The sequence below is a fragment of the Chanodichthys erythropterus genome, chromosome 4 (assembly GCF_024489055.1).
Source record: "Chanodichthys erythropterus isolate Z2021 chromosome 4, ASM2448905v1, whole genome shotgun sequence".
NCBI classification, from domain to species: domain Eukaryota; kingdom Metazoa; phylum Chordata; class Actinopteri; order Cypriniformes; family Xenocyprididae; genus Chanodichthys; species Chanodichthys erythropterus.
This window is the reverse complement of record NC_090224.1, coordinates 5,532,501-5,556,877: the sequence shown is the minus strand read 5'-3', so window position 1 is coordinate 5,556,877 and position 24,377 is coordinate 5,532,501. Positions and strand designations below refer to the sequence as shown.

At 36.2% G+C, this 24,377-nt stretch overlaps 2 protein-coding genes across 2 annotated transcripts in view; one reads left to right on the top strand and one right to left on the bottom strand.

The window, feature by feature from the left end:
* Positions 1 to 16: 16 nt before the first annotated feature.
* Positions 17 to 20,113, bottom strand: pfas (phosphoribosylformylglycinamidine synthase). The gene is made up of 29 exons (XM_067383769.1): positions 19,991 to 20,113; positions 19,233 to 19,360; positions 18,688 to 18,820; positions 18,489 to 18,594; positions 18,205 to 18,403; positions 16,100 to 16,205; positions 15,863 to 16,003; positions 15,654 to 15,778; positions 13,450 to 13,578; positions 13,170 to 13,301; positions 12,948 to 13,076; positions 11,889 to 11,962; positions 11,623 to 11,779; positions 11,441 to 11,502; positions 11,194 to 11,355; positions 11,002 to 11,106; positions 9,482 to 9,613; positions 8,998 to 9,228; positions 8,705 to 8,885; positions 7,014 to 7,097; positions 6,750 to 6,905; positions 6,415 to 6,534; positions 5,456 to 5,601; positions 4,320 to 4,527; positions 4,141 to 4,232; positions 3,522 to 3,636; positions 3,135 to 3,281; positions 2,782 to 2,922; positions 17 to 714 (listed from the first exon to the last, which is right to left on the bottom strand). The coding sequence occupies exons 2-29, from the start codon at positions 19,354 to 19,356 to the stop codon at positions 407 to 409; spliced, it is 3,945 nt and encodes a 1,314-aa protein (XP_067239870.1). The 5' UTR covers positions 19,357 to 19,360; positions 19,991 to 20,113; the 3' UTR covers positions 17 to 406.
* A 369-nt stretch (positions 20,114 to 20,482) lies between these two features.
* Positions 20,483 to 24,377, top strand: part of mrpl19 (mitochondrial ribosomal protein L19) — a 4,982-nt gene continuing 1,087 nt past the window's right edge. The window contains exons 1-6 of the mRNA XM_067382974.1: positions 20,483 to 20,566; positions 20,755 to 20,872; positions 22,508 to 22,626; positions 22,726 to 22,860; positions 24,012 to 24,193; positions 24,286 to 24,377. The exon at positions 24,286 to 24,377 is cut by the window's right edge and continues 1,087 nt beyond it. Coding sequence (XP_067239075.1) covers positions 20,491 to 20,566; positions 20,755 to 20,872; positions 22,508 to 22,626; positions 22,726 to 22,860; positions 24,012 to 24,193; positions 24,286 to 24,377 — 722 coding nt within the window. The 5' untranslated portion in view covers positions 20,483 to 20,490. The remainder of the gene's footprint in view (positions 20,567 to 20,754; positions 20,873 to 22,507; positions 22,627 to 22,725; positions 22,861 to 24,011; positions 24,194 to 24,285) is intronic.

The window sequence follows — 24,377 nt, the reverse complement described above, 5'->3', positions numbered from 1 at the left end:
AGAATTTATTTATTGCTTTGAAAGGAATTTGTAGTGTTTCATCAGTTTTTTTCAGTGGAATGTTAATAATTTCTGGAATGTATATTTTGTATTTTTAAAATTAAAAAAATGGTGACAATCAGCCATTACATTTTTATTATATCTCAATACAATTCAAATAGCCCATTATGTATTTAGACATGCATATGTTGAGGCATCAGTTTTCAGCAGGAATGTTAATTCTACCTGAGTACACACATACAACAAACCAGATCTGAATTATAAAAATGTATGAATGTAAGATTTCCAAATGTTAGTCCAAGAAAATTCAAAATGATCTAACAGCTCTCCAAGTCAAGAGAGAATAATAAGTTGGCTAGTCTGCCTATTTGTTTATCATCTATCACAAATGTACCGTAGCATATCTCTAGGAGTTCTGACACCATACTGCTGCATTACGGAACATGCTAAGCCACGGTGAGGGTTCCAGTGATCTGCTGAGGTGGCGAGGGGCCCAAGCCCACTGCCAGCCCAGCACGGCCCGCTCCGGATGAGGCATCATGGCCAGGTGGCGGCCATCTGCAGAGCAGATGCCTGCCACACCTTGTGCGGAACCGTTGGGGTTCATGGGATAGATTTCAGTAGGGGTGCCTGAGTCATCCACATAACGCAGAGGAGCTAAAGAGGCACTAATCAGCTTCTGCTGAGCCTCAGGAGAACGAAACTTCATCAGACCTGTGGAACAAAAGAGAGTTGTTTTTAAATGTCGGAACAACACGTACTGCAGAATATTTGCCTTTGTTAATACTATTCAACATAGAGATCTAACTATATTATAAGAAAAAATGATGCCTCTCAAAACGTAAACTATCACAAACAATAAGTTTTGGAATTAAAAAAGAAACTGCGAAATACAGACTTAACGTCAAAACATCCCAGTCTGTATGGCCCGATGATACGCAAACTACGTTTCTCGGCTGGATAAAGCAAACCAGCTTCTTGCTAGTAAAATGGATGCAAATTATAATCAAGGAAAAGATGATTGCAGTGACATACAGGAGTCGTACATTAAGCACGCTTGAGTTTGTTATATTGATGAGTAAAGAAACCATATATGTGCGCTCTCGATGCACTGATCATGTATTATATTTATGCACAGACACATTTCAGTACATTCAGGTTGTTTCCACACACATTCAGGAAGGATAATGTTTTTATTGGTCATGTATACAGTAAGTTGCTGTGTTTAGTAATTCTGAATGGATCAAAGTACTGTAGTAGGTATATTCAGTCAGGTCAAGGCGGTTGGTTTAGTTTTTTTTGCATCTCCATGTGGTTTTGCTCAGTAGTGCAACTTGACGTGTAAAATATAAACAAGTTCTAGAAAGCTCTAAACAAGTTGTTTTTTGTTTTGTTTTGTTCTTTTCATTTTTTTTTCATGTGTGCTTTGGTGTGCATAAATGTATGTATTATATGGAATTGGTTATTTGGTGTCCATTTGGAGTCTTCAAGTGTCCTTTTTTGGAAAGACACCTAAATTTACCTTGAAAAAAGCTTGCAGAATATACAATTTTGTAAGAATCACCCTTCAGTCTGATTTACCTTTTTTCTGATTTTACTTTGCTGAATATCACAAATGATGCGAAAATAAATGCGTTAAAGGTGCCATCGAACGTTTTTTTTTTTACAAGATATGTCTAAGGTGTCCCCTGAATGTGTCTGTGAAGTTTCAGCTCAAAATACCCCATAGATTTTTTTTTAATTGATTTTTTTAACTGCCTATTTTGAGGCATAATTAGAAATGCGCCGATTCATGCTGCGGCCCCTTTAAATCGCACGCTCTCCGCCCCCTCCCGAGCTCTCAACTCTATCATTGCATAAAAAATGTTCACACAGCTAATATAGCCCTCAAAATGGATCTTTACAAAGTGTTCGTCATGCATACTGCATGCATACATCGGATTATGTGAGAATTGTATTTATTTGGATGTTTACATTTGATTCTAAATGAGTTTGAGGCTGTGCTCCGTGGCTAACGGCTAATGCTACGCTGTTGGAGAGATTTATAAAGAATGAAGTTGTGTTTATGAATTATACAGACTGCAAGTGTTTAATAATGAAAATAACGACGGCTTTTGTCTCCGTGAATACAGTAATAAACAATGGTAACTTTAACCACATTTAACAGTACATTAGCAGCATGCTAACAAAACATTTAGAAAGACAATCCACAAATATCACTAAAAATATCATGATATCATGGATCATGTCAGTTATTATCGCTCCATCTGCCATTTTTAGCTGTTGTCCTTGCTTGCTTACCTAGTCAGATGATTCAGCTGTGCACATCCAGACGTTAATACTGGCTGCCCTTGTGTAATGCCTTTAACATGGGCTGGCATATGCAAATATTGGGGTCATACATATTAATTAAAAGTTATGTAACAGTCGGTGTTATGTTGAGATTCACCTGTTCTGAGGTCTTTTAAACAAATGAGATTTATATAAGGAGGAAACAATGGGGTTTGAGACTTAATGTATGCCATTTCCATGTACTGAACTCTTGTTATTTAACTATGCCAAGATAAAATCAATTTTTAATTCTAGGGCACCTTTAAGATAAAGTATGCTTAATTTCACAAAAAATATTTGAGATTAATCGTGATTAATTGCACCCTTTTAGATAAAAAAAAATTAATCTGTTGACAGCCCTAATTAATAATAATACAATTTAGAATTTTTTAAAATTAAAAATTCATGTTTTTCTCTTAAGTACAGCGTTATAGTGGATAGATTTCTAACCTTCTCCATGAGCGACCCAAACACCCAGAGCAGAGCCCTCCATTCCCTTAAGCATGATGGCCGGAGAGGGCAGGATGCCCACACTCACAAACCTCGATTCAAACCGACCAGACTTGTTATGGGTCAGAGTAACATCAGAACCTGCGATTGAAATGAATAAAAATAAATAAAACACAAAAATAAAATGAAAGAATTTAATATAAAACAAACTGAAAATAATAAAAAATTATATATTATATATATTATTTATATATATATATATATATATATATATATATTGTGAGGAAATTCTTGAGGCTGTGATTGCCATTTACACACATAATATGGATGAGACTAAAAGTTTTATCTCTCACCTCCGTCCTCTCTTTCACCCACCCAACCCAGCAAAGCCAGAAGCTGACATCCGTTACAAACTCCTAGACTCAGTGTGTCTTTACGGTTGCGGAAGCGCTCAAACTCCTCACGAGCCTTGGGGTTAAAGGTCACTGTTGCAGCCCATCCTGATTAATAAGAAAAAGTCAAAGCATCTGATCCTCAGCTGGAGAACAAATGCTAAGTAACACTAAATTTCAGTATGAAGAGTAGCAAGGCCAGTATGAAATAACCTATGAGTCGTGTCACAAATCTAAGGTCATCAAAACATTCAATGGTGGGGATGATTGTTATTATATAACAGAACTATCATACAGTTCAGCAGTGATTTGTAAGAGTGCTGCAACATGCAATAGTGTGATTTTCACCTTTAGCTGACCCCAGCACATCTGCATAGCTGAAACCTCCCACAAACACCACGGCTCGGAAGGGGTCAAGGGTCGTGGAGCCTGAACACAGGTCCTGCATTGTGACATCCCACACCTACAGATCAAACAGAAATAAGTCAAAATAAATCAAACTCAGTCTTGTTAACAGTTAAAATTAAACACTGCGCAAGTAAACATCATATGTGGTATTAATAAGCAAAGATCCTAAAATCTTAATTTTATTGTTAAATCCAAGAAACAAGTGTTGTTTTTTAAGCATTGACTGTAACTTGTATAGGACTATGTTAATGTACTTACATACTTGAATGCTTACATTACGTTATTTTGTATTATTTTTATTTTTATAAATATTTTTACACAAAAAAATATCAAAAATAAAGTAAAAACAGTAATATTGTGAGTTTTATTGTATATTTTAAAATGTAATTCATTCCTGTGATTCAAAGCTGAATTTCCAGCATTATTACTCTAGACTTCAGTGTCACATAATTCTTCAGAAATCGTTCTAATATGTTGATTTGGTGCTCAAGAAACATTTTTTTTTATTATGATCAGTGTTCAAGTTATTCAACTACATGTATAACTTTTTGGTGTTTACCTCGAATCCAGCCATGAACAGAGAAGCGGACATCTCTCTGTCTCCATTACTGCCTTCCTCTCTCACAACAGCTACGCAAGGTTTCCCAGAACCTGAAGCACAATCAAAATATCTTAATTTACAGGTCAAGTATGAATAAAGGAAAGACACATGATTGTGTAATGGGTCCATGGCCTCACCGAGCTCTTTAATGATGGGTGTTTGGGAGGGGTCAAAGGTGAGTTTGAGGTATGGCTGTGTGCGTGAAGCAAGCCCTTCTTCTTCCTCTTGTACACAGAGTGGATTAGCCTGCAGTCTCTCCAGCTGAAAACTAGTGCTTTCCCATAACGCCCTAAGTGTGGGTAGACGCTCATTCAACACTTCCTGTCCATGCAGACTCACTCTGACCTACAACACAGTATAGAGAAGTAATCAGCAGTTATTGAACACTTTTCCCTGCACATCACTTAATGATTGAAGTATAATAATATCCCACTGAACTCCATGAAAGGGTTAGTTCACCCAAAAATGAAACTTCTGTCATTAATTACTCACCCTCATGTCATTCCAAACCTGTAAGACCTTTGTTCATTTTCGGAACACAAATTAAGATATTTTTGATGAAATCCAAAAGCTTTCTGATCCACCACAGACAGCAACTTCATAATTTCAAGGCCCAGAAAGGGAGTAAAAATATTGTTAAAATGGTCCATGTGACTACAGTGGTTCAACCTTAATGTTATGAAGTGACAAGAATACTTTTTGTGCGCAAAAACAAAACAAAAATAACAGCTTTATTCAAAAATATCTTCTCTTCCCTGTCATTAGCTGTTGACGTTGTAAGCACAGTTCAGCGTTTCCAGGTTCTATATCAGAACGCCGACTTATTATTGGCCAGCTCCTGATTTAACGTGAACAGCATTGGCCAATACTGAGCTGGCGTTTGGATGTAAACACGGAAGCAATGAACTGTGTTTACTACGTCAATAGCGTTGGAGAATGGCAGGGAAGAGGAGAAATAGTTGATTAAAGTCATTATTTTTATTTTGTTTTTGCGCACAAAAAGTATTCTTGTCCCATTAAGGTTGAACAACTGTAGTCACACTGACTACCTTTCCGGGCCTTGAAATTGGTCATGACGTTGCTGTCTATAGTGAGGTCAGAAAGCTCTCGGATTTCATCAAAAATATATTCATTTGTGTTCCGGAGATCAACAAAAGGTTTTACATATTTGGAAGGCATGAGAGTGTGTAATTAATGACAGAAATTTAATTTTTGGGTGAACTAACCCTTTGATCCATGCAAATGATTTTAGGTTGAAAAGAGCTCAGCTCACCTTGGCATCAGGTCCAAAACCAGAAGATGTGCCAATTCTGTGACACAAGAGACCAGCATCTGTGTATCTCTGACAGACACTCAATGCATTGCTCTCACACACCTCCAAAACCAGACCAAGCTCCTCTGAAAAAAGAGCCTCCATCACTGAAAGAGAGGGATGGGGAGAGACATGAGGAAATGTCAATAGCTATGTTTCCATCCCAGCAGCAAATTTAATTTTGTGAAAAATCTGAATAACGCAAAAACAAATTGTGAATAAAGCAGCGCTTCTCTGTGTGCTCAAGAGAGAGAAAAAAAAAAAAAAAAAAAATCACATTTGTTATTTTTAACTAAAACTCTTAATAAAAATATTTTTTGCTAATTATAAAGCTGCAATAGAATAAAAAAAAATAGATAAAAACGAAAATGAGAAAATAAAAAGTATTTAATTGAAGTACTAAAATTACTAAAACTGCAAGATATAAATTAAAGCTAAATAGAAATATTTAAAAAAGAAAAGTAAAAATGACAAAAGAACATAAAATGACTAAAACAAACTAAAATAAAAATAAAAATATTGATATAATTTATTTTTTATTTTTAATGCAATGCCTTACCTATGATTAGAATCATACAAATATGGATGTACATGTTTAAATTACTATTTCACTAGAAAAACACTGAATTATATAAAGGTATTTTTATTTCTAAAAATAAAAGCTTATTCAAAATGTTAATAAATATTATAACAGTATATAAATAATACTAAATAACAAGCGCAACAAATAAAAACATCCACCTCAAATAAGTGTATTCATCTTACATTCCAATTTTGAAAGTTTTATTCACATTTTGCCATGTCCATGCAGACTGTAATGAAAACGTGGATGTAAACCAGCTCATGATGGATGGCACTAGCAGCTTTACTGAAAAAACTTTAGCTTTTTTTTTCAAAACATAAATAAAATTATTACCAACCGTCAACTCCTTCTAAAGGCAAGTCCACTTCCATCCCATAATTCCCTGCAAAGGCCATCTCCAACAGACAGGAAATAAGCCCTCCATCACTGACATCATGTCCTGCAGTCAGCAGTTGATCTGCAATTTAAAGTTTAGAGATAAGATGCTGCTGCACTTCAAGGGAATCAACAAATACAGGCAGCAGAGTTTGGGAGGAGTAAACACTGTTTCTAGATCAGTTTATGGATGTTTTTTTTAATAGCATAGCTGCTTCTATAGAAGAAAAAATGGCGCTATTAATGTATAAATATATAAGATGAAGTAAAATATCATCTTAAAAAGCACATACTGACCCTGAATCAATGTCTGTGTGGTGTTGAAGCAAGCAGAGAGCTTGTCTGGCTGATCCAGATCAGGACTGCAGTCTCCGAGTTGCCCATAACACTGAGCTAAAGCAGAGCCGCCCAGCCTGTATTTACCTGAGCTCACAGGCACATACAGAAGCACACCTGAGAAAGGAAGAGAGAGCATGTGAGAAATGTACACAATCGTAATCTACTTTTGATATGAAAGGCAAAAAGTGCTAAAAAAGTGGTAAAGATTCACAAAGTTCTGACCTTTGTCATCAGGGTTTTCCAGGTCAGGGTTCACAGTAGCTGTGATATCAGGACACACAGCATACACTGAGATAACCAAAGAGCCTAAAACACAAGGAGAGTAGTTTGTTGTGACATAAAACACATACAAACAATGTCTTGCCTAGCATTAAAATATTCAGATAGTGATCTGCACATGTAAATGTCTGGTTGAGTATTTAATATATACAGTAGCTAAAATTATGTAAATGTATTTGTAAATGTAAGCAATAATGAAATATGCTTTTCTCACTGAATCCCTCACCTAAATCATGCAGTTGTGTGACATCTACAGTACAGTCCAAAAGTTTGGAACCACTAAGATTTTTAATGTTTTTTAAAGTTTCGCCTGCTCACCAAGGCTACATTTATTTAATTAAAAATACAGTAAAAAACAGTAATATTGTGAAATATTATTACAATTTAAAATAACTGTGTACTATTTAAATATATTTGACAAAGTAATTTATTCATGTGATGCAAAGCTGAATTTTCAGCATCGTTACTCCAGTCTTCAGTGTCACATGATCCTTCAGAAATAATTCTAATATGCTGATTTGCTGCTCAGTAAACATTTATGATTATTTTCAATGTTAAAAACAGTTGTGTACTTTTTTTTTCAGGATTCCTTTATGAATAGAAAGTTCAAAAGAACAGCATTTATCTGAAATACAAAAGCTTCTGTAGCATTATACACTACCGTTCAAAAGTTTGGGGTCAGTAAGAATTTTTTTTTTTAAAGAAATTAAAGAAATGAATACTTTTATTCAGCAATGATGCATTAAATCAATCAAAAGTGTCAGTAAAGACATTTATAATGTTACAAAAGATTAGATTTCAGATAAACACTGTTCTTTTGAACTTTCTATTCATCAAATAATCCTGAAAAAAAATATTGTACACAAATATTTTGTACAATTGTACACATTAAATGTTTCTTGAGCAGCAGATCAGCATATTAGAATGATTTCTGAAGGATCATGTGACACTGAAGACTGGAGTAATGATGCTGAAAATTCAGCTTTGATCACAAGAATAAATTACTTTGTGAAATATTTTCAAATAGAAAACAGTTATTTTAAATTGTAATAATATTTCACAATATTACTGTTTTTTACTGTATTTTTAATTAAATAAATGTAGCCTTGGTGAGCAGACGATTTTTAAAAACATTAAAAATCTTAGTGGTTCCAAACTTTTGGACTGTACTGTATGTGATGAGAGATGACAGCATGTGTTCTCAGATGCATCCAAGTAAAACATATCAATGAAATATATATTTTTTTACTGGTATATTTGGTTATTTGAGTCAAACAAAATATATTACATTATATTTATTATATAGACATATTACATTAATATATTACATATGTAATATATAGACAATACTTTTTAGAAGTTTGGTGTTGGTAAGAGTTTTTTTGTTGATGTTTTTAAAAGAAAACTCTTATTCTCACCAAGGAGGCAGCATTTGTAATTTATTTCCTGTGATGGCAAAGTTGAATTTGGTGTATAAAACTTTTCAATGGTTTATAAAAAATATATACGTGTCATACATGATCTATTTGCATTTTAATTTATGACTAATCACTTTCTCTTTTTTTATGTGCTAGAAGATTTGACTACAGAATAACTTGAAATGTCTCTTGCTCTGACATGTACAAGACAGATACCTGGAGCCTTAACCGTTTCTCCACTGACACGTGCAGCCATGCTAAGAGAATCTTTTCCCCCATCCACGGCCACTCCCAGCTGACCCATGACCTCACACATGGCCTGGCAGGCCTCCCACAGACACGCTCCCTCTCCTGGCAGCTTAGCAGCCCACATCCAGTTACCACTGCACTTTACATCCTGTGAAGATATGCACAAATATCTTTGGGTGACAAGTGTGTGTGTTTTTTTTTTTCCAAATTACATGCAGTCACTTAACAGGTTTAAAAATGCACAGGCTGATTTTTTTCACCTTGAGAGCAGTCACTCTTGCAAACACCAAGTTAGTGAGAGCTTCTCCCACAGCCATTCGAGCCCCAGCTGCTGGTGACACCAGCCCTTTGATTGGCTGCTCGCCTATCGCTGTGGCTGCACCCTGCAGGCTGAACGGAGACAGGGCAACAACAGCTACATCAGCCAGTGGAGTGTGAAGAGGACCAACACACTGCTGCTGAGCAACCAGACCAGTCACAGATCGATCAACCTGGAAGAGGAGATTTATTTCATTTTAATTCATGTTTATCAATTTAAAAAATGCTGACATTAAATATTGACTAATAATTGATTAAAAATCTCAATGAAATTATTTGAAAATATTTAAATAGAACTAAAGATGGCAAGATAACAAATTCAAATGTCTGGATATACCAGGAAGTATATAAATACATGACACTACAACAGACAACCTGGAAAAAGTCATGTATTATTGTGCATGTGCTAAAGAGGGAGTATTATACCTTGTTGGTGAGGTAGCGCTTGCTGGCCACTGCAGGCAGCCTCAAAACTCTCTCTAGAGCAGGAAGAACAGAGAGCCCCACAGGAAGAGAGAGAGGCTGCAGTGTCACAGCCATGTGCTCCAATACAAACTCCTGAAAAGATCCAGTTGAAACTCTCATTGTCACATGTAGTATTGACTGAGCAGTGAGTGACGTTATGCATTTGCATACTTATGAGTAAAGGGATTAAACATGCTTAATATGATAAACAAGGGCATCCCTAGACTTTTTTTTTACTAGGCCACGAGCCACAGTGAAATACTTCTGTGCCCTAGTTTAATTACTCAATTAATTACTTTAATTGTCTGTCAATGGAGATTACTGTAGAACGACCTGAGAATCATCTTCCCTGACATTATTTCAGCAATCATGTCATGTGTTTTCAATGTGCTGTTAAGAATAGGATGATACCAGATTCCTGAATGAATCACTTTTGGTGTAATCGGTCAAACAGCTTTGCAAATGGTTAGAATTCAGTTTGATTCAAGCAGACAGTTCACTCCTTCAGTGAATAATTTCCAGCGGTTTCTGACATTGAATAAAAAAGGATAAAAAAAGAAAACAAAAAGTGTCGGATGAGGTGAATTTTTACCTACAATCTTGTATCACTTGTCAGCAATGAAGCAGATCTTTATTGAGCATGCAGCTTGTGAATAGGTAAAGACAAGTTATAATCTATAACCAGTATCAAACCGTATCAAAATATGGGGGCATTTTGTTAAAAAAAATGCCCCCATATTTTGGGGGCCATCTGCCCCAGTATTGATGAAATGCTAGAAACAGTCCTGGTGATAAATAATGATTTAAATTTGGGTGTCTGGACACTGCATTTCAAAAATCAGCCAAGAGAGGGTGCACTCTACCACAATTTCTAATTTCTTCTTCAGCATAGTCGTTAATTAAACAAAATCAAGACTTTGAAAAAGGGCACAGTAGGTCCCTACTGTGCCCTTTTTCAAAGTCTTGATTTTGTTTTTTGGGTCTACTAGAACAAGTTTTCCAACTCACATATTTTACATTATTGCAGCACTTCCCAGTCTTTCTGTAATGCTCTGTTTAGCACTGGTCTCTATGAAGCCCCTCCTTCCAAAAAAGGCAATGTGCTCTGATTGGTCAACTGGACAAGTGTGTTGTTATTGGTCAAATGCTTTGAGAAATGTCATGCCCCCTACTACTAACTCAACTCAACCAGGCCTCCTCCTTTTTATGCATATGCCTTGAGTGGGAATTATTTAAATGAGAAATATTGTGACATGTACATTCAAGAAAGAAACTACAATTGAGGCATTTCAGGGAGTTCAAAAACAGTGCTTACTGATATACTGTATATAGAGAATAACTTCCATTGGAGTGGACTTTGTGCTTTGTAAATTTGCAGACCATTTTCATGCTCAAACAGCAACATTACACACTAAAGAAAGCATAATAGGACCTCTTGAACAGATTTAGAGTTTAATCAACAAAATAGATTGATTTTGCACCTTCTGTGGCATCTTTCCAAGGACCCAATCCAACTCCAAATCCACAGGGCTCCGCCCACTATCAAGCCCATCGGTCTGTTTACACAGGTCGTCCACCAGCACAATCTAGAGAGCAATATATGCGCAGAATCAGAAAGTGTCAAGAAGTCTCCCAAAATAAACTTACAAAAAGGCACATACAGTGTTACTTACCTTGCCATCACCAGTTATCTTGCCAACAAAGTCAACAGGACATTTCTCCCTCTGACACACCTTCTCGAGGAAGCTCCGGTCAGAGGGACGGAGCAACAGAGCATTACTCTCCTGATACTCCGCTCCCCAAAGCTCCAAAACACTGAGGGTGGGGTCACCTCTCTGAGCATCAGGGTAAAATATGTATGACTGATATGAAACACCTTGACATTAAATTCAAGATACAGATGTTTTGATAAAATCTCACCTTAAACTTGCTAGTATAGATAACAGCACCGGCAGGCTCACTCAGCTCCTTTAACACGTTACCTGCACAAATAACATGGTGTTTTTTAACTCTAGGCTTCAGAACGAGAATTAGCACATCTTATTTTTGTGTTTCTGTTAATATAGTGTATGAAGGGAAACCACATTTAAAAACACCCCTACCATTGCCTCCAGCACCCTGGTCATGAATGCTGCAGATGGGGTTTCCTTCCATTCGCTCCAGGCAGGCCCTGAGAGCCCGGTTCATCTTTTGTTCCATTTCAGCGTCTCCTCTCTGAACTGCTCCAAGATCCCTGGCACTGGAGTTATCACCTTGAACCTACAATAATACACATGCACACATTAACATGCCCTGTAAACACAAAGAAAACACCTGCACTTTAGAGCAGCTAAGTATAGCTACATTTCATTTCAAAATTTTGGTGTACCTGTACAGAAGAGGCAGCGCCTCCACCAACACCGATCCTGTACACAGGACCTCCAATTTTCACCACCTCCATACCTGCCGAGGACAAGAGAAAAAAGGCTATTTGTATTTACCACTCAAAAGTTTGGGGTCAGTAAGACTTTTTGAAATAAATTAATACTTCTATTCAGCTAGTATGCACTAAATTGACCAAAAGTAGCAGTAAAAACATTTAACAAGTTTCAAAAGAATTCTATTTTAAATAAACAGTTATTTTGAATTTTCTTTTCATCAAACAATTAAAAAAAACTGTATAATGGTTTACACAAAAATATTACGCACAACTGTTTTCAACATTGATAAAATTACAATGTTTCTTAAGCAGCAAATCAGCATATTAAAATGATTTCCGAAGGATCATGTGACACTGAAGACTGGAGTAATGATGCTGAAAATTCAGCTCAGCCAAGACAGGCATACATTTTAAAATATATTTATAAGTAAAACAGCTATTTTTCACAATATTACTGTTTTAATAAATAGTTCAGCCATGAAACTCTATTCGTGATTTCTATTTGGATTGGTTCATTCAAATGTAATGCTCCCAGCCATTTGATTTCACATATTCATTACTATTTCAATATATAACCTAGAAGAGACTTCTTAAAAAAAGAAACTTATTAAAAAAAAACATTAAAAACACATACAGTGTACACATACAGTTTTAAACAGTAGTATATTTATCTAAATGTTTTAATGTTTATTTTATCATTAGCTTGTATAATTTTTTATAGAATTGTTTTTTTAATCTTTAATACCATTATTATTTCTTTTTATCACTTAAGTTTTTATTGAGAAAAACACACATGTACAACACCTCAAATCCAATTACAATTGTTTATATTTTAATGGTTATATTTCTTTCCCATTTTGACACTACTTTTGTTGTGTGCATTGCTGCTTTGAAAATAATTTAAGTTTAACAACCAATCCAATGAAATATGGGAAAAAAAGAAAGATGCCAATGTAGGAGCATTAAAAAATATCATGGTGCATCAGGTGTATCTCTTTCCTCATGTACCTGGTGCAGCTTGTTCTTTCTCCACGTGCTGTTCCTCAATAGAGCCCAGCCCACCACTGAACATGATTGGCTTGATCCACTCCCGTCGTTCACCGTTAGCCAAACGCATTCCAAAGGAACGAGCAAAGCCTTAATGGGGAAGAAAATAACAAATAAATAGCTATAGATCCAAGGTAATATTCACAAATTAACAGACATGGCTACTGCCCTGCTAGATTTCACCTGCTAGAACGGGTTCCCCAAACTTATTCCCATAGTCAGAGGCTCCATCACTGGCCTCTATGGCCACCTGCAGAGGAGGAGCAAAGCTGGATGGGTATTCCCACCCTTCCTCCTCCCATGGGAGCACAAAACCTGTCAAGAGAGAAGATCTGGGGAAGTATGGGGAAGTGTGCTCACAAAACAAAATATGGCAAAGAATGGACTGTGAGTTTTAAAGGCACTATTCAACTAAGTGTTTGAGGTTCATCCTTGAAACAGAACAAATGGATTAATAGCTTACCTGGGATGTGCAGGTTACCAAAGCAGTACCCAGCAGTGCCTGCGATCACATGACCACCCTTTCCAGCACTCTGCACATCTCTGATTCGCCCACCAGTACCTGTTGTGGCTCCGCTGAATGGAGCAACACCTGGATGTAATAAAGATCATATTATACCTCAAACATGAAGCACACAGTATTGTTATTGCTAAACCACTGAAAATAATTTTCATAATACTAATAAAATAAAATATAAATATGTGATAAAAAAACTTAAATTAAAGCTGCAAGCCGAGATGAATGGGCCCTTGCACCCATGCCACCGCCATCCGGTGGCTTTAGGAAAACAGAGCACAGTGGGCAATAGGCATTTAAGTATATAAATATAGGAGGACTCAGCGAAGTGTTGCTATTATGTTTTAGAATGTTTGTAGCATGTTTAGCACTCAATTGCATATTTTAGTATGTCGCTAGCAGTGCATCACAGTGTTAAACATCGCCAGTGGGTTGCCAGTGGGTGGCACTATTACTATAACTGAATATTGTCATGTAGCTGTGTTCAGGGCAGGGCAGATTGGAAATTGTATGCCAAAGTTACAACAACTTCCTGTTTCGTGGCGTTAATCGCATACATTAGCACTTAGCCAAGTGTTGCATGATTTAACGTGTTTCTAGTATGTTTGGTACTAAATGGCATATTAAAATGTGTTTCTGGGAGTGAATTACATTTTCTGTTACCAACAGGTGGCGCTGTGACTAACTGAATATTGGCATATAGATGCCTTTATGACAGCACTCTTATCACACATGTAAAGTCTGGGGGAGGTTGGACATTGAATGCTTGATTTACAACAGCTTCCTTTTTCATGGCGAAACATCAGATTTGTCAGGCCTCCACAGACACGCCCTTCAGTGAAAACAAGACCTCTACAATTTAACATCGCAAAGGCATTAAGATTAGACTAAATATGATGTTGATCTGATTAAAGCTCTAGGAGGAGTTTGTTAAAGTACTACATCTGGAAATGGCAAAAACTGCAAAAATTTTGCAGAAAATTCAAAATATCTCACTTCATGTCAGGTTTTCAGAGTTTGCATCCAAGGGCTTTACATGTGTCTACTGAATTTCACACTTGTACGTGAAACGTAGCACTAATGCCGCTTAATTGAAATTTTGTAGGTGGCGCATATCGAGCCATTTTGCCACACCTAACTCTGAAACCCTTATCAGATGTAAATTTTCACCACTTCTGACACATGTGCAAAGTTTCATTCATTTTCCAGCATGTTTAGGCGAAGAAAAAAAATGGTCAAAAATGCGATTCATTTCGGAGAAGAATAATAATTGACCAAGCAATTACAATAGGGTCCTCACACCATCTGTGCTTGGGCCCTAAAAATGTTGCCCTGTAGGGGTGTGAATGACCAGAGGGCCCACGATACCATATTACAGCAATTCTTAAACCACAATAAGATATTATTGTGATTTTAAACATTTTGTGATATGCTGAGTATTGCAATAACATATATTGTGATATATTACTTTTTCAACTGCAAATGTCCCCAAAGGAAACATTTGTTGTGCTCCTTTTTAGCTATGAAATGTAATTATGTGCAGACTCATATTATTTATATTGTTGTTTTACATAAATTTGCAATTATCAGATACTTAATTGAGTATAATTTGGATTCTAGATGGTGCTATGAGGTTATTTTCTTTGTGAAATAACCTACACAATAACACAAGAGAGTTTGATTTCAAAAGAGTATACCCAGCTATCAGGTAATAATGATGCAGGCTGTTTTAAGTATCCTTCTTCACTCTCTAGCATTAGACACATTTTACTGCTGCTGCGGTCTATTTGTCTGTCAATCGTGTTGTATTATGAATGAGCGTACTCCCAGGGTAGATATGGCATAATGTAAGGTCTGGACTCAGAGATGCCAATTTATGTATAACAATTTTTCTTCAAGCTCCCTCCCAACCATTCTTTTACAATTTGAGCCAGATAAATCTTGACACTGTCATATGGCCATGATGTGTCTTCCTACATCACACTCAATCAATCAGGGTTAAAAGAACTGTTGCCAAACATTGAACATGCTAGAAGCAAATTAATACACTACAATAATGATCCAGTCATAAATTCTCATTCAAATTAATTTTGGTTGGCCACTACACGTGTGTGAAAAAGCGAGCAGATTCAATGTATTTAGGATCAGACCGGTGGGGAAGTTGTGTGTCTCTGCAGTGAAGATGACGTGTCTAGTAGCATGTCGGGTTTCATATGGACTGGCCTGCGCAGGGTTTGTGGGATACATGCACTCCAGCTCCATGCCTTTAATACCACTACAAACACACAAGAACAACATATTGAGACTTCCTGTCAAAGTGCCATTCAAAAGGGTTGACAGTCATGTTGAAGCATCCAACCTGCTGTTGTCACAGAATTTGATGACATTGTTCTGGTTGCTATGGTGTTGAGTGCCCATAATGAGGCTGAAGAGCGTCTCCTTCTGCTCTTCTCCATCAATGATCATTCGCCCTCGGAAGAACCAATGGCGGCTGTGCTCACTGCAGGACAAACAGAGCATGAGGGCGTCATTGTTCATGTTATTGCAGATAAAAGATACTCTTTTCTTTGGGGTTTATTCTCTGGAGACCACACACCTGTTGGACTGAGCCAGATCAAAGCATTCTACACTGGTGGGATTCCTTTTCACCCTCTGGAAGAGTGCAGTGTAGTAGTTCAGATCCCAAGAGTCAAACGCCAAGCCTGTTCATACACGCAGAGAGACAGATGAACAGACAGCAACCAGATAAACATGAAATGAAGAAAAAGATTATCAGAAAGGCTGTGTTTATTTGATCAAAAATACAGTAAAAACAACTATTATAATATATTTTAAAGGTGCCGAAGAATGCCTTTTCACAAGACGTAATATAATATGTCCCCTGAATGTGTCTGTGAAGTTTCAGCTCAAAATACCCCATAGATTTTTTTTAATACATTTTTTTAACTGCCTATTTTGGGCATCATTAACTATGCACTGATTTTTTCAGCGCGCCGCCCCTTTAATTCGAGTGCTCCCTGCCACACAAGCTCTCGATTATATTACAGCACATTTACAAAGTTAACACAGCTAATATAACCCTCAAATGGATCTTTTCAAGATGTTCGTCATGCATGCTGTATGCATGCTTCGAATTATGTGAGTAAAGTATTTATTTTGATATTTATATTTGATTCTCTAGGAGTTTGAGGCTGTGCTCTGTGGCTAACGGCTAATGCTACACTGTTGGAGAGATTTATAAAGAATTAAGTTGTGTTTATGAATTATACAGACTGCAAGTGTTTAAAAATGAAAATGGTGACGACTTTTGTCTCCTTGAATACAGTAATAAACGATGGTAACTTTAACCACATTTAACAGTACATTAGCAACATGCTAACGAAACATTTAGAAAGACAATTTACAAATATCACTAAAAATATCATGCTATCATGGATCATGTCAGTTATTTTTGCTCCATCTGCCATTTTCGCTGTTGTTCTTGCTTGCTTACCTAGTCTGTTGATTCAGCTGTGCACATCCAGACGTTAATACTGGCTGCACTTGTCTAATGCCTTTCATAATGTTGGGAACATGGGCTGGCATATGCAAATATTGGCGCGTACACCTCGACTGTTACGTAACAGTCGGTGTTATGTTGAGATCCGCGTGTTTTCCGGAAGTCTTTTAAACAAATGAGATTTACATACGAAAGAGAAAGCAATGGAGTTTGAAACTAAATGTATGTCTTTTCCATGTACTGAACTCTTGTTATTCAACTATGCCGAGGTAAATTCAAATTTTGAATCTAGGGCACCTTTAAAATGTAGTTTATTCCTGTGATGGCAAAGATGAATTGATCCGCATGATCCTTCGGAAATCATTCTAATATGCTGATTTGGTGCTCAATAAATTCTTATTAATGTATACATTTCTTATTAATTTTGAAAACAGTTGTGCTGCTTCATATTTTTGTGGAAAGTGTCCTTTTTACACATCTTTAATAAAGATACATAAAGACTCAAATGACCATGTAACAGTTAAGAATAATAATCAATTTCACCTGATTAATTTATTTCTAACCCCATAGGCCTTCACTAATCATTGATACAGACAGTGAGCTTTGTTGTAATCCACCGGCTCACTTTCTCTCACATACAGTCATTCATTCTCTCCCTTCACACACCTCGTGACCTAATCAAATAGGCTCCCCTTATCTTGTGACATGTACTCTTCCTCTAATCATGTTAAGTGTCATGTGATCTTAAATATGTGCAGAAAAAAGAGTTGCAGATCTCATCACTGAGTACTGACAACACACACACTTTTTAGACATTTGATTGAATCCCTGTTTAAATATTCAGTATCTTTACTCTTTTTGCATTATTTCCATTTTCATGTAATGATACTACAGTTAGTTTTATAAGTCTTGCGTTCGTACTGTAATGATAAAATGGTAAATAGCTGGCATTGGATGGTTATAGTAGCAGTTAACTGATATGGGAATTTCCCATATTTTTCTCTTCTGTTATCTGGCCAATTTGATGATGCTGATAAAATGTCATATAGGCCAAATATAGACTGATTAATCTGCCTCTCACTATGTAATACCATGGGTACTCTAAGCTACTTCAAAGAATATAATGGTACATGCCAAAAAAACGGATATTATCATTATCAATTTACTTTTTTGTTAGTGGAAACTCCAAACACGTCTCTTACCAAGTTCATCATTGGCATTCTCCAAGGCAGCACGACCTTTTCCCAGAATGTCCACCTCAAACACTTCCTGTGGTCGAATATCAACGGCGAATGATCTGATTGGCTGGGAGTAAACGCATTCGGTCATACTGTCATACAAGCAGCAAATCAGTCTCTCCATCTCTCCGTCCTTCATTACTCCAGTATGTCCTTCCTGGGGCTAGATGGGGATGAAAAAAGAGACCTTTAATCAAAATGGGTGGAAAACAACTCACTGAAATGCTATTTAAAGCTATTCTCCTGACCTTGATGAGATGCCTGCGGGAGAGCTCCACTCTCGTCACCTGGATCAGACCCACGCTTCGGCAGATGGACACGGCATTGGTGGACCAAGCGGTGGAAAAGTTCAACCTACAATGGTCAAGATATAATTGAAAGACGTGAAGGAAGTTGTATTAAAGATTATAATACCATACCATCATGATAAACCGTGGCAGAGGTTACCTGGGTCCAATCTCCACCAGTCTTGCCCCATCCGTTGGCTTTAGAGTGGACTCCTCTGACAGACTGACAGAATAAGGGGGACTAAACAACCAGCACAAAATAGCTTTCTGCTCCACGTTTAAAGAGTCAGAGCCTGAAAGAGACAGAGATGAAGATGAAGAGAGGACAGATATGAAGAGACACAGTTTGGATTCAGTTGGGGTTTAAAAGACACTTAATATTCAGTCATATTATCTAACAAAACTGAAAAATTGAGCTCAAAAATGACTCTTCTGTAGAATTGCTTTATAAGAATTTTTAATTGTTAGTTGATGTTAACTAATATAGTTAACTGATGTTACAAAATGGAACCTTATTGTAAAGTGTTACCACTAATGAACTTTGCAACAGTGACACTGTAACTGAACTAAATTAAGCTTGAGCTGAAAAATGACACTTGTATTTTTAGAGCTGCTTTACAGCTGAAATTGTATGTTTCTTCATAACTGACGTAAAATAAAAAGCTACAAACACATCACCATACATTTTATACTCTATTCTCTCACCATCCAGCTCTACATTGTAGCAAAGCTCTGTTGTTATAGTAACATCTGGATACAGTTGTGCAATCCTTCTTAGGACCCGGCCCTCACCGGTCTCTTCTCTCCTATAGAAGCGCACGACTGGCATGATCCTGAAAGAAAGAGAGAGAGCATCCATAATAATGTGCTGCAAACTTCTTTTTCTTCTTTTTTTTTAATTCAAAGAACAATAACATACAGTATGTCATGAAACAATATCAAAAGAAAGAAAAGAGAGAGAGAAAAAAAGAACAAATTTACTTATGAAAAAAGTTTTAAACTGCAAGTAATGTAGTAATGATCAGCTTTTATGGGGAAAGAGTATCAAAGGATGAAGTCAGGGGTCAAACTGATAATTTGGAGCTGCATCAACAAGGGAGACAATAACAACTTTGATAGGAGTCACCTATTTAGTTCAGAGAAAAGTGCTTTACATTTTAATGGGTTACATTTAAAAAGGCACCTTACAGGAATAACTGAATAATACCAAGACAAACACTCTTACTATGCATTGTTAACAATAAGCTGTCAAATTATTATTATTATTATAATTATTTTCATAAGTACTGACTCAACAGTGAGACAGTTGTTGCGATGTACTAACTGACTTGCGAATTATTTACAAACTTTTCGGTGCATATCATATCACAATCAGTTAAAATAAGTATTGTAATTGTAACTTAGCAAAACAATGTGTTATTGTTGTTACTTTTCTGTTTAAAAATGGTGAACAAGCATCTTACTAATCAGTTGCTCGAGTAGTCCGCTGGTAGACTCGTCAATGTTAGCCCACTCTGTGATGATGTTGACCACAGGAAAAGCACACAGATCCACGTGCGTTAGTGGGTTAAACACGAACCTTCCGCCACAAGGAGCAACCTCTATGCGCATGCGCATCTTTATGAGTTTGTACTGACAGTATGTCATCTGAATGAAAACAATAAATGAGCATATTGATATATGAACACTAATATCTATGAGAGATTAACTTGCAGATGAAACCGCTGCAGATGAAAATACGGGGATCATAATTTGTCATATATGATGGTGGGAAGTATGTACTTATGTTTAAACAAAGATTTAGCCAAACAAAGATAAACCATAGATTTAACAAAATAATTCATACTGTATATATTTCTTTTTAGTTTTCATATCATCAGCCAGTCAGAGTCATCGTTGTTGATGTTAGACAGCCAATCGGAATGCTTCTTGTAAACACTCCTCTCTCTGTCAGAGGTCAGACATGGCGGCGTGCACAAGGAGGGCGAGAGAAATGATGGGCTTGCTACGAATTTTAAGAAATTTAGCTCATAACGAACGTATGTTACTATGTTTTATGTTTTACCAAGTCAATGTTAGATGGTAATAATAGAAGAGAGTACTAATCTTTAAAAACATCTCCTGCTCAACTAAATAGTTTACAGTACTATTTAATGAATCAGATAGTTAGCTATTACTGACACCTAAAATTATTAGTACATATACACAGTAAATATTTTATTCCTAGGGCTTCTGTCGACGTCTGTGATGAGGCATGCTGCGGCGTCTGATGGACCTCCAAAATTCACCCCTCCGACCAAACCTGTTATCATAGACAAAACACAGAAAGAAGCATCTCTGCGACGGTATGTACATTGTTGTTGAATAAGTGCATATATTTATGTTTTGGTATTGCAGGTTAATTGGAAAAGGTTTATTGGAACCTGTCACTCAGTCAAGTCAAGTCACCTTTATTGATATAGCGCTTTATACAATAGAGATTGTTTCATGGCAGTTTTACAAAATGATGCATTTCAGCTGAAGTCAGTTAGCATGGTAACATGTACAAATGAGATCTAGTTGGCACCAATAGTAGATGTATACAAATTATTGTTCGTGTTTTTTTAATGGCTTTCTGTTATTTGTGTAAATTAACTATAATAATCTGACTGATTGTAATCAAATCGATTAATTGGCAGAAGTTATTAATCCAGCACCTGTTTGTGATGTCATTAACGACAGTCCGTTAACCACGACCGACGGAGGTTTCCACCACGTCACTCTGCTTTTGGGAAACCGTTCTGAATAGTTAAAGGGTTAGTTCACCCAAAAATGAAAATTATGTCATGTAGTACTCACCCTCATGTCGTTCTACACTCGTAAGATCTTCGTTCATCTTCAGAACACAAATTAAGATATTTTTGATAAAATCCGATGGCTCAGTGAGGCCTGCATAGACAGCAATACCGTTCAAACTCTCAAGGTCCATTAAGGTACTAAAAACATATTTGAAACAGTTCATGTGAGTACAGTGGTTCAATCCTAATATTATAAACCGACAAGAATAATTTTTGTGCGCCAAAAAAACAAAATGGCGACTTCTCAACAATATCTATATGGGCCAATTTCAAAACACTGCTTCATGAAGCTTCTGAGCTTTCTGAATTTTCTGTTTTGAATTAGTGATTTGGATCTCCTATCAAACTAAACTACTGAAATCATGTGACTTTGGTGCTCTGATTCACTGATTCGATTCGTAAAGCTCTGAAACAGTTTTTTAAAACTGGCCCATATAGATATTGTTGAAAAGTCTTTTTGTTTTTTTGGTGCACAAAAATCATTCTTGTCGTTTTATAATATTAAGATAGAACCACTGTACTCGCATGAACATTTTCAAATCTGTTTTTAGTACCTTTATGGACCTTGAGAGTAGGGCTGCAACGATTAATCACGATTAATCCTTTGCCAAATAAAAGTCTGTGTTTTACGTAATATATATGTGTGTGTTCTGTGTATAATAATTGTGTATATATAAATACACACACATTCATCTATATATTTAAGAGAAATTTTATATTTATATATAAAATATTTGTTTATATGTAATATAAAATATATATAAATATATATATTTATAATACATGCATATATTTCTAAACTTTATACCTGTATGTGTGTGTATTTATATTTACATAATTATTATGCACAGAACACACACATATATATTATGTAAACACAGACTTTTATTTTGCAAACGATTAATCGCGATTAATCGTTGCAGCCCTACTTGAGAGTTTGAATGGCATTGCTGTCTATGGAGGCCTCACTGAGCCATTGGATTTCATCAAAAATATCTTGACTGAGGGTGACATGAGGGTGAGTAATAAATGACATTGTTTTCATTTTTGGGTGAACTAACCCTTTAATTTCTCCAATGATGCACCACAGTGCAATGGTTAAGCAGCAGTTCAATTGCTTTACCATAGTAAATGTCTCTGTAGGTTTCTGAGTCCAGAATTCATCCCTCCTCGTCAGCGTACAAACCCAGTGAAGTTTTCCGTGGAACGGAAGGACATGATACAGAGACGGAAAGTTCTCAACATTCCAGAGTTTTATGTTGGTAAGAAATGTTATGGTGATGTGTGCTTGATATCATCTACAGATGAAAAACATCCCTCTCTCTTCCTCCTGTAAATATTCTCTTTACCCTTTCATGTAGGCAGCATTTTAGCAGTGACCATGTCTGATCCTCACGCGAGCGGGAACCTGAATCGCTTCGTTGGAATCTGCACTCAGCGCTCTGGAAAAGGATTGGGTGCTACTTTCGTACTTAGGAATGTGGTCGATGGCCAGGGTAAAAAACAACCTGTAACAATTAATTTTACCACCCAACCACAATCAATGGTGTTGTCATATTGTGTTTTAGTTTTGTTTCAATCTGTTCTGTAGGGCTGCAAGAACTAATCAGTATAAGCAATAATGATAGTTTGATTAATTCTTCGGAAAATACACACCGGTTGCTTCGTTTTACATTATTAAATAATGGATTTCTATGGACAAAACACATCTGAAAAATATCGGGAGCACATAGTGAGCTCCTACGGGACCCAGGCTGTCCTAAACTTGAGAATGCTTTATATTAAGCTCTTTAAACACACTCATGCATTAACATGGCTTGAGATAGCATGTGCTGTTTAAAGCATTTAATACATGTTTTCTCCAGCACGTAACTTACTTCATTTATTTTTTTACCGTTGTAACCTACATTTTGCGGTTTTATCCTTATCTGTAAATGTTTGAAACTCACTGTATCATTTACATTTTGCATAAAGGCTGGTCCTGACAGAAAGCGAGACTCATTTTTATACTTCAAAGATTTCACTGAACGAACTGCAGTAGAATTGGAGCGTGATAATTCTGACTTTGCTATGTTAAATATGCATTTTGTTGGATATTAAATTTTAAAATTAAATAAATATTAAATATATGTTTTAAATGCTACATGTTACACAAGTAGTTGTATTTTTATGAGAGCAGTAAATGTAAAACAATTGTTGTAAGGGTGTATAAATGTAGCAAAATATATATATAATATCCAGAATGTGTGTTTAGTCTGTGCTTTTGTTTTGCTTTATTAAGTTTAAGAAAGTAATGTTTATATTTTAACCCCTTATTTTTGCACATAATGTGGTTGAGCATATAGCCTGCATACTTCAGTTTGCACACTGTTTGGAGGACAACATGGACTGGATGTAATGTTTTTTTTTTTTTGTTTTTTTTATAAAATACTGAAATGTAATAAAATGTAGCTTTTAATTCAGATTAATTAATCAAAGACAATCAACAAATTAAGCCATTATCAAAACAATTGTTAGTAGCAGCCCTATCATTCCGATTTATTCTGGTATTAATCGTGGTATCCACTATACATGAAATCAAATTCTTTTTGACTTTCATTGCCATTTTGTCATGAATTTAGTAGTAATAGGTTTTCATTCACTGTAGGAGTGGAGATATGCTACGAGTTGTATAGTCCACGTATACGTAAGATTGAAGTGTTGAAGCTGGAGAAGAGACTGGACGACAATCTCATGTACTTGAGAGACGCTCTATCTGAGTATAGCACCTTTGATTTCAACATGCAACCTGTCCATTATGAACTTACTGGAGATGTCCCAGTCAATCCGGTGAGACATGCCAGTAAAACATTTTTTACCTGTAACGTTCTGTAATGTTAAATTGTACACCTGCTGAGTTTTTCCATCTGTCTTTCTCTTAGTTAAAAGTAAAAATGAAGCCAAAGCCATGGTCTAAACGCTGGGAGCGTCCCAAGTTTAACATTCAGGGAATCCGCTTTGACCTATGTTTGAC